This window comes from Saccopteryx leptura, chromosome X (genome assembly GCF_036850995.1).
Source record: "Saccopteryx leptura isolate mSacLep1 chromosome X, mSacLep1_pri_phased_curated, whole genome shotgun sequence".
In the NCBI taxonomy this organism is placed as follows: domain Eukaryota; kingdom Metazoa; phylum Chordata; class Mammalia; order Chiroptera; family Emballonuridae; genus Saccopteryx; species Saccopteryx leptura.
In genome coordinates, this window is record NC_089516.1 from 65828642 (window position 1) to 65842144 (window position 13503).

Here is a 13503-nt window from a genome sequence, read left to right on the forward strand (position 1 = left end):
AGATAGGTGTTTCTGTTTCTCTGTCTCTTCCCCTTCCCCTCTCTAAAAGCAATCAATAAATTTAAAAAACATATCATGCTGTATAGCTTATCCCAATGACTTTGCATGTTACTGCCTATGCAGAAAATTACCTTTCCCCATTTCCACTCCTATTTGTCCTTTAAGTGCTTTCATGTCTGTCAAACTCAGATATCAGTTAAATTGAATCAAATAACTTAATTTTGAAATCATAGGGCCTTGTACTTTGTTGAAAGAATTTCAGCCATCAGTGATACGGGTATTTTTATGTGAGCAGAAGGCAGGTGCTGGGAGGGAAAAAAGATGACCTAAAATCGCCATTCTTAATGTGGGGCACTACTCCTTCATGTGGGCCTGTGTAAATTAGTCATATAAATATTCATATTTCTATACACATTCTCATGTAGACATGTATTCTATCTCCATTATGGGCTGGCAAGTAACCTCAGAGTAGTGCCAAGTATGGAGTTCTGCAGAGTAGAGATAGAAGGTATATGAAATAAATGCCTTCAATTTGCTGAGAAACATATCTGTGTACACCCTGGGTTCCCTCTCATGTGGCCCCAAGTGGAGAACGAAGATATGCGCAAATTTTTCTGAAAAGTGAGAATGAGAAATCATCTTTGTTTACCCTATCCTCGCTGCTTTCCTGGTAACATAGATAGTGTTCACTGCGTGCTCAACTGCGCGTGGCGGTATTTGAAACTATCAGCGGCACGACTGGCGAGCTGCACTCTAGGTTCTCAATACTATTGTTGGAACTCGCTCTCTGGAGACCACCCTTCTATTTTCGCGCAGAACTCTGACTTAGGTCCCGTCGCTTCAGCCTATCACTGCAGGACCCTTAGGTGTGGGACAGTGCCCACGGCTGATTGATAAACGCCGTGTATCTGGGGTTTAGGAGCAGCGATTGGCCGATCCCGCCTGTAGTGCTTCCCAGGATACTGGGTGGTACATTCCGGGGATGCAAGCTCCGAGGCGGCTCCACAAACAGCGCCCGGAAGCCTGAATGAAGCCTCCTTCGCCCAAGACTCCCAGCAGTCAGCATGGCCGCAATTCAGAGCGCCGGGCCATAGCAGGCGACGTGCGCGCGCATGCGTGCGTGCGTCGTGCGTGCGCGTGCGCGGCGCCGCAGTCTGTGGGTTGGCTGGTTCTTTTGCAAGCGGGAGGGGCCGTGCGCGCTCCTGCCTCCGGCCTGTGTGCCCCCACCCCCTCCCTTGGTCCCAGTCTCTCCTTCGGAAAGATGTCGGACACTGCCGTCGCGGACACTCGGCGCCTTAACTCGAAGCCGCAGGACCTGACCGACGCTTACGGGCCGCCAAGTAACTTCCTGGAGATCGACATCTTTAATCCACAGACGGTGGGCGTGGGCCGCGCGCGCTTCACCACCTATGAGGTTCGCATGCGGGTGAGTCACGGGGTGAGGGCGACAGCTGAGGGCAGGACCTGGCTGGCGGCTGGGCGGGGAGGGCCGCCTAACGGTGGGAAGACGCTGGAAGGGGCGCGCGGGGGTTCAGGGTTGCTCAAGTTCGGACGGAGGTGTGCGGGTGCAGTGGTGGTCCGAGGGCACAGCAAACTCCGGAGGGGGACAGCGGAGCGGGCTGGGAGAGAGCGAGTACCCGTGAGCAAGAAGTGAAGCAGGTCGGACTGGGGGTAGGACGGAGCAGCGTGTGAGCCACTCAGAAACAGGAATCCGGCTGTAGCCGCAGGGAATGGAAAGGCACGGCGACGTGTCTCCGGGACCCTTGCTAAACTAGCACGCGGGAAGCCAGGGCCAGGGAGGCCCCAGCGACTTCCTAATGCGGTCTCCCTGGCACGGTGGACTTAAGCAAAGCCGGGATTCGAGGGAAGATAGGGTTCCAGGAAAGGGACACTGGGCTCGGTGGAGCAGAAGTAATAAAGGGAGCCTCCCTGAGCCCGAGTGCGCCCCAGACTTGTACAGTATGAGCATCTGAAGGAGAAAAGTATTTTCTGCTTAAGTTTTCTCAGGTTCTGCATGCCGTGTCTCATTGCAAAACACAGCCTTTCGTGGGGACTGGTGGTCAGCTGCTGCTCTCATGCTGTGCCTATCCTTTAGATTTGGACGTATCCAGAGTGTTTATTTCAATATTTATTGGTTCTCTTTTGGTGGCTATTTGCCCTTTCTGTCCTAGATTAAACTTTGGATTCAGACCCTGGTCTGTAGTTACTTTAATATGTGACATTTCACGACTCCCCCAGAATTGGCTTCTTCAGTGTGTTGTACAAAGGACTTTATTCTCTAGTTCTTAGTCCACAATGCAAGGATGGAATGTGCAGGTAGACTAGTGGTTTGCAGTTTCTTTACGATTTGAGATGGTTACAGGCAAAAAAAAAGTTTAAGAACCATTTTATAATTTGCCTCATGTTTTCTTCTCAGACTAGAGGGCCAGAATATTCTCTGTGGACAGCATGCTGCTCAAACAGCCCTTGGAGACCTGAAACAATGTGTGTACTTTCATTTTTGAATGAATGAATTGAATGAGAGCATGTACTCTCCTACTTGGGCATTGAAATCTAATTGAGAAATGATGTTCTCCAAATTCCAAGTTTGGCAAAGTCCAAACTGAAGGACATAGTGCAAACAGTAAAAAAATGAGAAAACTTACCTACATAAGAACTATTTGAAATAATCTTTTTGGGGAAGAAGGAAGTTAGATCCCTCAAAAGATGAAAAAAGTAAGGAAACCTGGGCAAAACTTGTTCAGTGTTAGGACTGTTCTGTGACATTTTGTAGACATGATCTTGAACCTTACTGAGTATGAATGAAATAGCTCTCTACTTCAGGCATCCTAATAACAGGGACTGTTCATCTAGTGTTTACTATGTGCCAGGCAGTGAATTACATTTTAGTTTCTAAATCTTTACAAAAACACCATTTTAAAGCAGAAGAATGATATTTAAGTAACTTTCCCAAATACACATAGCTAATAAATTGCAGGGCTTGGATTTGAACCCAGGTCTGTCTGACTCCAAAGCCCATCTTACTCTTTCCACTAAACTGCAGTATCTTTGGCACTTCTTACTTATTAAACTTTAGTGTGCAGATTTTCTACTCACTTAGGCTTTTCATCAGTCCTTTCCAACAGTTTCTAAGTGTATAGTAAGTGTAATATAGGGTTGCTGGCAGTTCCTAGTTCTGAGGATTTGAGTTAATTTGTGTTGGTTATATTAATATGTATAATTATTTAGGCTTTTAGCATGTTTGTTGAACTCTTTTGGGAAAAATTGATAAATCATTTGGTTTTAAATTACTACTTTAAGTGATTGATCATGGTAGGCTTTACAGGGAATAGGAGAGTCAGAGAGTGGACTTTGGGGGTTAGGCATTGTGAATGATAGAAGCATACAGCACTCTTAGTTTCTTTGTGTGATAAATAAATATTCCTGAAGCTGTTCTTTTTCATTTTATTCAGCAAAGAATTCTCGCCCTCCGTCCCATGCTCTTCAGGAAGTGAAAAGTATGTAGAGGTGTCCTAGTAGCTTGACATGATGTGTATGAAAATTTCCAAATGTCAGTTGTCCTATGAATTTTAACTTTGATTCTTCTCCCCTTTCCATTGACTTTGCGTTGATCAGAGCCAAAGGACTCTATATCCTGTACTGCACAATCCTGTCTTCTCTTATGATTTGTAGGTTGCAGTTGGGAGACTATCCTAGAACATAGTAGCCCCATCCTTTGATGTCTAGGTGCTGAGATGAAAGGCTATTGTCACCGTCCTGTGGGGGTAGGGAAAGAATAGGATTTTTTTGAGTCAAAGGAGGAAGTTTACAAAATGGCAGTGGGTAGTTTCATTGTGCCCTGGAAGATTCTACTCAGCATTTTTTTTTCCTTTTTCTTTTGTCCTTCTGTTGGCTTCTGTAAAAGCCTTCTAGTTCAGGTTCCACTGCTTAGGGAGCACAGTATTTGTAATGAACTGTGTCAGAAACCTAGAATCACATGATTCTGAAGGACTTTTTTTCTTGCAGGATTACCCCCCCCCCAGTTTTATTGGGATATAATTGACAATGTTGTGTAAGTTTAAGGTTTATAATGTGATGATTCGATACACATGTTTCTTGCAGGATTCTGAGAATATATAATGGCTTACCTTGAATAGTAAGTATATGCACAATGTGCAAAAGTCAAAAGGTATAAAAAAGATGTGCTATAAAAATTGTCTCCCTTTTGCCTTCCAGAGGTTCCTCTTTTTGAAGAAACCACTGTTTCCAGTTTCTTATTTATTCTTCTAAAGAACAGTTTACAAACTGACCAGGCAGTGATGCAGTGGATAGAACATCGGCTTGGGATGCAGAGGACCCAGGTTTGAAACCCTGAGGTCACCAGCTTGAGCACAGGTTCACCAGCTTGAGTGGGGGGGTCACTGGCTTGAGCGTGGGATTGTAGAGATGACCCCATGGTCGCTTGCTTGAGCAAGGGGTCACTCAGTCTGCTAGCCCGCTGATCAAGGCACATATTAGAAAGCAATCAATGAAAACTAAGGTGCTACAACAAAGAATTCATGCTTCCCATCTCTTTCCCTTCCTGTCTGTCTGTCCCTATGTGTTCCTCTCTCTGTCTCTGTCACAATAAAAAAAGATATGTAAATATACCTTAAACTTGATCTTCCATACTAATGCCCATTGCATTTTATTTTAAGACATAAGACCCAGCCTGACCAGGCAGTGGCACAATGGATAGAGCATTGGACTGGGATGTGGAAGACCCAGGTTTGAAACCTCAAGGTTGCCAGCTTGAGCACAGGTTCATCTGGCTTGAGCGCGGGCTCACCAGCTTGAGCACAGGGTTGCTGGCTTGAGTGTGGTATCATAGACATGATTTTATGGTTGCTGGCTTGAGCCTAGAGGTTGCTGGCTGGAGCAAGGGGTCACTGGCTTGGCTGGAGCCCACCCTCTGTCAAGGTACATATGAGAAAGCAATCTATGAACAACTAAGGTGCTACAACATAGAATTTATTCTTCTCATCTCTCTCCCTTCCTGTCTGTCTGTCTCTGTCTGTCCCTCTCACTAAAAAAAAAACAAAACCCAAAAAACAGTTTGCATAATAAAGTATTACTTTACATGTATCTCAATCAACTTTAATTCATTGACATTCTTTGGAACTCAATCCTGGGTAGACCTGTAATTAATGTAAGTCAACCAGTTATTTGGCTTTTGATGACGTATTTAGATCTGAGTCCTGAAAAGATAGTTTCCAGACTTGAGGATGACAAAGCATGGTGTAGGGAGGACTGTACATTTCTAGCATGGCTCCAAGATGCCCTATTCCTGACCTGAGACAGTTGTGGAGAAAGGAGAGAGATTAGTTCCTTTTATTTCCATCTGCTCAACTGAATTGGCTGGTGGGAAACAGAGTCAGCATTAATACATGTGGTTGGCTATTTCTGTTTAGAACTTGAAGACGGGAGTAAGGATCAGAGCTTTTTGTTGGGGATTCATGTTGCCATTAGAGTCTCAGAAAAATTCTCAATGATTAAGATGCGGGAGTAAGCTGATTTATATCGGGAAGCGATATAATTGCTATTTATGCTATATTTTCTTTTTTGTGACAGAGTCAGAGAAAGGGACAGATAGGGACAAACAAGCAGGAAGGGATAGAGATGAGAAGCGTCAATTCTTTGTTGTGGCTCCTTTTCGTTGTTCATTGATTGTTTTCTCATATGTGCCTTGACCGGGGGGGGGGGTGGCTACAGCAGACAAAGTGATCCCTAGCTCAAGCCAGTGACCTTGGACTTCAAGCCAGCAACCTTTGGACTCAAGCTAGTGACCACGGGGTCACCCCATGCTCAAGCTGGTGAGCCTGCACTCAAACCGGCGACCTCGGGGTTCCAAACCTGTGTCCTCTGCGTCCCAGTCCGATGCTCTATCCACTGTGCCACCTCCTGGTGAGGCTCTGATACATTTTCTAGATGAGGTGAGGGTAAACAGATACATAGGGCCTCTCTTAATCAATTGAATATCGAGTAACTTCATCCCCATATGAAGTTGGACTTGAGCTGGGATTTGTAGATGGAGAGGCTTTGGACAGGAAAGACAGAGGAAGGTGTACCTTGGAGGTACTTATCTCATGTTCTTTACAGGGAATTTAAATTTACTTTTCAGTTGAAAATGTAAATTTAAATTGTACAATGAAAAGTGTGACCTACCCATTCCACTTGTCTAATCTTATTCTCCAAAGTCACTCACTACTACCAGTATCTTTTCATAAGCATAAATACATACAAATATACAAATCCTTTTTTTATATATTTAAAAATTGATTGGAGTGGCATTGGTTAATAAGATCATACAGGTTTCAGGTATACATTTCTGTGATACGTGACCTGTATATTTCATTGTGTGTCCACCACCCAAAGTCAAATCTTCCGTCACTATATATTTGACCCCTTTACTCTTTATGACTCCCACACCCCCCTTTCCTTGAGTAACCACCATACTGTTGTCTATGTCTGAATATTTGTTTTATTCACATATGAGTGAAATCATATGGTTTTTAGCATTTTATGACTTATTTCCCTTAGAGTAATATGCTGTAAGTCCATCCATGTTGTCACAAATGGCAGTAATTCATATTTTCTTACAGCTGAGTAGTATTTCATAGTACATATGTACCACATCTTCTTTACGCAGTCCTACTTAGGGACACTTCAGTTGTTTTAATGTCTTGACCACTGTGAATAGTGTTACAATGAACATAAGGATGCATATATACCTTCGCAAATAAATGTTTTCAAGTGTTTTGGATAGGTACACAGAAGAGGTTGTTGGGTTCTATGGTAATGCGATTCTTAATTTTTTGTTTTTACTTTTTTTTAGTGAGACAAAGGGAGACAAAACAGGGAGGGAGTTAGATGAGAAATATCAACTTATAGTTGAGGCAGTTTAGTTGTTCATTGATTGCTTCTCATACGTGCCTTGACTGGGGGCATGGAGGAGGGCTCCAACCAAGCCAGTGTCCCCTTGCTCAAGCCAGTGACCTTGGGCTTCATGCCAGTGACTTTTGGGCTCAAGCCAGCGACCCCGTGCTCAAGCCAATGAATGACCTCAGTGTTTTGAACCTGGGACTGTAGTGTCCCAGGTAGATGCTCTATCCACTGCACCACCACCAGTCAAGCTCATATATTTATCTTAATGTAGTGTTTATTTTTGCCTTTCTGTGCATATAAATACTTACACACTTTCAAACCTGCAGAACCAATCTCATTTGTAACCTGGGGACTGCCTATATCAATGATGGGCAATCTTTTGAGCTTGGTATGTCAAAATTCGCCAAAAAACCGAGCATAACTCGGGTGGTGTGTCACTTCGAGAAAAAAACCATAATTTTGCGATATTTATAGTTTAAATAGCAAAAATGTATAATTGTAATATATAACCGTATTTAATAAACCAAAAACTAATTATTTAACTTACTTGCTTAGTGACTTCTTTGTTCATCTGTCAGTTGGTTTCTTTTGTGGTCTTGCTATTATTTAATTTGTGTGGGGTGCCGTGAACTAAGATAAGTGAGGGGGAGGGGGAATTCTTTAACCTGTGTATTAGTGACTTTTTTGTTGCTGAATTTCATTGGCTAAATCTTCAATTGAAGGTTGGTATTTTGTACTTCAAGCCCAAGCAAGCACTACTAACTTCATCTGTCAATCTGTTTCTTTTGTTGGTTTTGATATTATTTAACGCTGAGAATAAGGTTGCACAAAAGTACATAGAGGGAAAAATTGTGAGGAAAGCCATTGTTATATTTTTCAGGGTGCTAAAAGTGTCTGGTAATTGGTTCCAGGCACTCCAAATTTCCTGTTTGTAGTGGCACTCCTCTTGATTCTCCAAGCGGCACCTTTTCAGATTCTCAAGCTTTGACCTCAAGTCGACAAACACCTGAGCCCAGATGCTGTCTTGAAATTCTGCAAGTTGCATCTTATGTAAATTAAGATGGCTGCCGCTTTTTCTAATGGCGGGAAACGGCACCCCTAGCACAGGCCCTGGCCTCTCCCAGCCTCCCACTCACTTATCTCAGTAATGATGGTCAATTAGAAATCCACGACACCCTAGAACAGTAGATTGGATGATGGTTGCTGTGGTTATGTGGTTGCTGGTAATGGCAATCACAGGGCCCCCAGAGATGCGTCCCCCGCGGCATTCCACTGCTCCCTGCTCCGCCGACTGGAAGTGAGGTCAAAGATCCCCTAACAGCCTAAACGGAAGTCCCAGAACTAGACGCTCTGTGCCGGAGTTCTGTTTTGGCCTACAGACCTCTGGCACAGAGTGTCTACAGTACAGCAAATGTTTTATCCTCGGCTACTGCACCTGGCCATGCAGGAGCCGAGGATGAAATGTCCTTGGCATGCGGCCCCATACTTCTCTGGTATGTGGCTGTGTGTCATTGAAAATGGCTACGCATGTCAGTGCTGACATGTGTGTCATAGGTTCGCCATCACGGGCCTATATACTGTTCCGTACCTTGATTTTAATGCTTCCTGTCTCTGGCTTAACCTGTGGTGGTGCTGAGGATAGAGGTTGACCTGGAATGCTATGGTTGCTGGTTTGAAACTCCCAATTTGTCCAGACAAGGCACATACGAGAAGCAACTACGAGTTGATGCTTCCTACTCCTCCCCCTGTTTACCCTAAAATCAATAAATAAAATATTTTTAAAAAATATCTTTCCATATGGGCAGTCTTTCATGTCATTTTCATAGTTTGTAGTATTCCACCTCCTGTGGTATGGGCATACCATATTTATTTGACCAGCTACGTATTGATGAGTATTTATTATTTTTACAAATAATAAAATGCAGCACAGACCCTTGTACATGTTACTTCAAGTCTGCTTGTAGGAAATATTCCAAGTAGCAAAGGACTTCTAATGACCAACTGTGACAACGCTAAATGTGGTAAGGATTGATATTTATCTGGTGGTGTTTTGAAAGGGTTATAGGAGCATGGTCCATAGGAAGTGTTTCTTTATTGGGACTGGTCCATGTGGTTCTGACAGGTGGCCACCACAGGCTGAACATTACTTATCATCTCTCCTCTTATTCTTGCTTCCATGTAGACAAACCTACCTATCTTCAAGCTGAAGGAGTCCTGTGTACGGCGGCGCTACAGTGACTTTGAGTGGCTAAAAAATGAGCTGGAGCGAGATAGTAAGGTATGGCCCTGTTCCCTGTGTGGCGCCCTTGGAGGACAAGATCTGCATAGGCTGGGAGGGCATACGATGATCAGAGTTTGTAAAACCTTGCAGGCAGTGGAGAGGGTGAACACTGTCTACCAAATCCCAGTATAGTGGATCTGGGTGACAGCCTTTGAAACCTGAAAGTGGTAAGTTCAGGAAAAGTCTTAGAGAGAAAGTATTACTTCACTTAGTGGCTAGTAAAAGCATATGACTTAACTCCTGTAGATCCTAAAAATGGAAGGTATAGTGTCAGGAAAGGCCTAGCTAGATTCTTGGATCGTAGTAGATTGTTAAAGAAAGTGAGAAATATTTGGAGTTTATTTCCTTTCTTTTGAGATGGTAAACCTGTCCTCCCACCAAAACAGTCACATTGATTTTTGACCTGAGCCACTCTGACTGTTCCTATGGTCAGTTATTGCAAGGTGCTGGCTGTGGGGTAGGATAGCCCCTGTGCCTTAGGACAGTGGTCCCCAACCTTTTTTGGGCCACGGACCGGTTTAATGTCAGAAAATATTTTCACGGACCGGCCTTTAGGGTGAGATGGGTAAATGTATCACGTGACCGAGACAAGCGTCAAGAGTGAGTCTTAGATGGATGTAACAGAGGGAATCTGGTCATTTTTAAAAAATAAAACATCATTCAGACTTAAATATAAATAAAACAAATAATGTAAGTTATTTATTCTTTCTCTGTGGACTGGTACCAGATGGCCCACAGACTGGTACCAGTCCGCGGCCCAGGGGTTGGGGACCACTGCCTTAGGAGACGAGTATGAGTGCTGTAGCACCCCACCCTCTCTGAGCTCCCCTGTGGCTGCTGTTTTGCATCTGCCCACAGATTGTAGTACCCCCGCTGCCTGGAAAGGCCTTGAAGCGGCAGCTCCCTTTTCGAGGCGATGAAGGGATCTTTGAGGAGTCCTTCATTGAAGAAAGGAGGCAGGGCCTCGAACAGTTTATTAACAAGTAAGCCAAGTTCCTGCGGGCTCCTCTTACTACTCTTCCCATCTTGATCTTTCTGTGTGTCTCGTCTGTCTCCTCTTGTACTGGATCATATGATGTGCCTGTTGTGTGGTGGGCCGACTGGACAGTAAAACTCCATTCCTTTGAGTAGAATTTTGATCCTGTACCTCAGGGCCTGGGAAAGCACTGCATTTTGGGTTTGTCTATGGATTTGGCTGCTCCTAAGCCCTCTGTCCCTCTTCCCTCTGCAGTATTCGCTGAAAATAGTGTCCTGCCATTGTCCTCTGCTTGCTCGAACCTCAGGGCTCACCTGTCCTGCCTCCCGTCCACAGCTCCATGCCTCTGCAGACTCTCTCTGACCTCAGATACCATGGTAACCGTCTTGATCTCTTTTTAGAATCGCGGGACACCCGCTGGCTCAGAATGAACGCTGCCTACATATGTTCCTGCAGGAGGAGGCCATTGACAGGAACTACGTCCCTGGGAAGGTGCGCCAGTAGGAGCCCCTCTCACCACGCGCCCTCTACTTTCCTGCTGAAATGACATTGGTTTTTACATTAAGACTCTCTCTCTTTCTTTGACCTGAAGTTGGCTGCCCATGCCCTGGCCTGACAGACTGTCGGGCAGTGCGTTCTTTGGTACCTGACCACACCACGGGCACTCTGCTGGGAACCTCTTCTCTGGAGAGAGATGGGGCACCACAGGCAGACACTCTTTGCTGGGGGTTGGGGTGGGCGTGGGGATTGGACTGAAAGGCGATTTCTCAGGCATGGACCCGTGCCTGAAGGCTAACCTGGGGGGCAGGGGTCTGTGCCAGTGAAGCGCTCGACTACATACTGATGCTGCAAGTCCAGGGAAGTTTTCTGTCTCTTAGGTTTAACCAGGAACACTGAGCAGGGGAAAACCCTGCCTCTCCTACCTGCATGGATTTGTTTCCTTCTTGGGAAGGTGGTAGAGGCTCAGAAGCTATCCCTGTTTTTTCTAGGCCTACTCCCAGTCTTTTCCAGTTTCTTTTGTTACTTTCTCTCCCCCTTGTTGCTTTTCATGGCAGTAATCCTTGAGTCTAAGCAGTTTGTCGTGTGGAGTGAGGTGTGGGGGTTTGCTGGGCCCGTCATCATGGCTGCTTCCGAGGCAGAAGACGGCCTGAATGCAGTAGGCAGCTCGTGCTTCCGAGCCCCTGTCCTTTGTGGCTCCCCACTCTGGTGTCTGTTCTTGCCCACCAGCTGGTGAGTCACACAGGATGGGCCAGCGGCTCTCCCTTCCCAGGCCCTGCTACTTCATGGATCAGCATTGCAGGTTTGCTGGGTTGAGGGGTGAGGGCACCTCCCCATTGCCAGGTAACTCCCTGAAGGTGGGAGTGGATCATTTTCTACTTACCTCTCAGTGGTGGGGAATAGCATCACCCCTCTTCCTTCCACTCCCCCTTTCCCCATCCCAGTTAGTGCTGTCACAGGGCAGAAGCGCATGAACAAACCACACACTTTCTGCCTTCTCCTAAGCAGTTTGAGCTGTCAAAACAGACTCGGGCAAGAGTGGTTGCTGCCCTCCCCAGCTTGGTCACAGGGTTATTGAACTGCCTTCACTCTTCCCCATGGAGTTCCAGTGTTCTCCCCAGAAGTTGAGCTAGGGATAGCAGCTGGATATGGATTTCCCAACTCTTGGAATCTGAAGCAACTTTTAGAGACAGTCAACTTTCCTGGGCTTCTGTTTAGGAGGTGGTGGTTTGTTTGCTGCAGCCTGGTATCTATCCCAAGGGGTAGGATGGGAGCGAGTTAACTCTAGTGTCAAGTCAAGTGGAGGCTCTTAGACTCCCTATCATGGAAGGATTAGATTTCTCTGTCCAGGGTCTTGGGCAAAAGAATTACTGATTCTGACAAGACAAGATTCTGATCAGAGAGATTAGGATTGGGTTTGGACAGGCATTTGGAGTCCATCAAAACGTTGAAGTTCCTTGTGATCAGCTGTCCAGCTGCCGAGCCTGTCCCAGGGGCTGTGCAGTCCCTAGAGAGAGGCTCTCTCCCTTCTCCACCTCCACTGTTGCTGTTGTTGCTGCCTTTTTGATTTGTACCCTCTGTTACTGGTTTTTTTTAAGAAGATTTCTTCTTCCATTGTGCACAAGTGCTGAGAGCCTGAGGCCCCATCTCTGTGTATATATCCTGACTCGGGGCTTTTATTCAGCAAACTGTTTGTTCTTCTGTCAGACAATGTCATATTCAACTCTGTTCATATTAAACCACTGTGAAGCAAGCCTCTGCTGTCCAGTTTTTTAAATTGTCTAGGATATTCTGGGTATTGCGCCAGAATCACTCAACGTGGTCAATTTCCTGAGGTGATAAGCTTTGCATTTAATATTATTTATTTATTTATGTATGTATATATGTATTATGTAAGTATTTTAGTGAGAGAGAGAGACAAGAAGGAATTTAAGAAGCATTGACTCATAGTTTCAACACTTGAGTTGTTTGTTGATTGCTTCTCATATGTGCCTTGACTGGGGGGCTCCAGCCGAACCAGTGACATGTTGCTCAAGCCGGTGATCTTTGGGCTCAAGCCAGTGACCCCATGCTCAAGCCAGTGACCTAGGGATTTCTAACCAGGAACCTCAGCATCCCAGGTTGACGCTCTATCCACTGTGCCACCACTGGTCAGGTTTGCATTTAATATCTTAAAAAAATTTATTTATTGACTGTTAGGAAGGGAGAGAGAGAGAGAGACAGACAAACATCAATCTGCTACTCCACTTATGCCGTCCTTGGTTGATTCTTGAATGGGCCCTGACTGAGGGTCAAACCCACAACCTCAGCATCTCCAGGTGACCTTCTGATCACCTGAGCTACCAGGCTAGCACCTATACTTTTTTAAAAAAACACGTTTTTAAATTTATTGACTTTATAGAGAGTAAGAGGAGAGAGATCAATTTGTTCCACTTATGCATTCATTATTGGTTGATTTCTTGTTTGTGCCCTGACCGGGGATCAAACCCACAAGCTTGGTATATTGGGGTGACACCAATTGATCTGCATGGCCAGGACAAGAAGCACACTTTTATAAGGAATTCAAGTTTATGCATGGATCTAGGTGTTCACTACTAATTAATTCCCTTTACTCATAGCACGGAAGTGCCCAACCTTACACTGGGACCTGGGGAAAAGAGGCTAACAAAAAGTTTGAACATAGTAGCTAGACCCAGAAGAAGTCTGAAATTTCACATTCCAAAGCTGCCTTCCCTGCACTTTGACCCATTCTTTGAGATGAGGACTTGAGCGAGTGAAGGGTGGGACAGGTGAGCAGCATTCAAGCTTCTCTGGAGTTTTTGTTTGGTGAGATATTGTAGGTAAA

At 45.1% G+C, this 13503-nt stretch overlaps 1 protein-coding gene across 2 annotated transcripts; it reads left to right on the top strand.

Moving 5' to 3' along the window:
* Nucleotides 1-1145: 1145 nt before the first annotated feature.
* SNX12 (sorting nexin 12) lies at nucleotides 1146-12412 on the top strand. Of its 2 annotated transcripts, none has more exons than XM_066356944.1 (4): nucleotides 1146-1426; nucleotides 9086-9181; nucleotides 10043-10167; nucleotides 10562-12412. In XM_066356944.1, exons 1-4 carry the CDS (start codon nucleotides 1262-1264, stop codon nucleotides 10662-10664), a joined length of 489 nt encoding a protein of 162 aa, XP_066213041.1. In that variant the 5' UTR covers nucleotides 1146-1261; the 3' UTR covers nucleotides 10665-12412. The 2 variants fall into 2 exon arrangements, with proteins under 2 accessions (XP_066213041.1, XP_066213042.1); XM_066356945.1 differs by having other exon boundaries at nucleotides 1146-1414.
* The last annotated feature ends 1091 nt before the right edge of the window (nucleotides 12413-13503 follow it).

Bases quoted from the DNA above. Each gene is read 5' to 3' on its own strand.
- SNX12 (XM_066356944.1), top strand. From the start codon at position 1,262: ATGTCGGACACTGCCGTCGCGGACACTCGGCGCCTTAACTCGAAGCCG. The intron at 9,182-10,042 runs GTATGGCCCTGT...ATCTGCCCACAG, and splicing joins AGCTGGAGCGAGATAGTAAG to ATTGTAGTACCCCCGCTGCC. The intron at 10,168-10,561 runs GTAAGCCAAGTT...ATCTCTTTTTAG, and splicing joins CTCGAACAGTTTATTAACAA to AATCGCGGGACACCCGCTGG.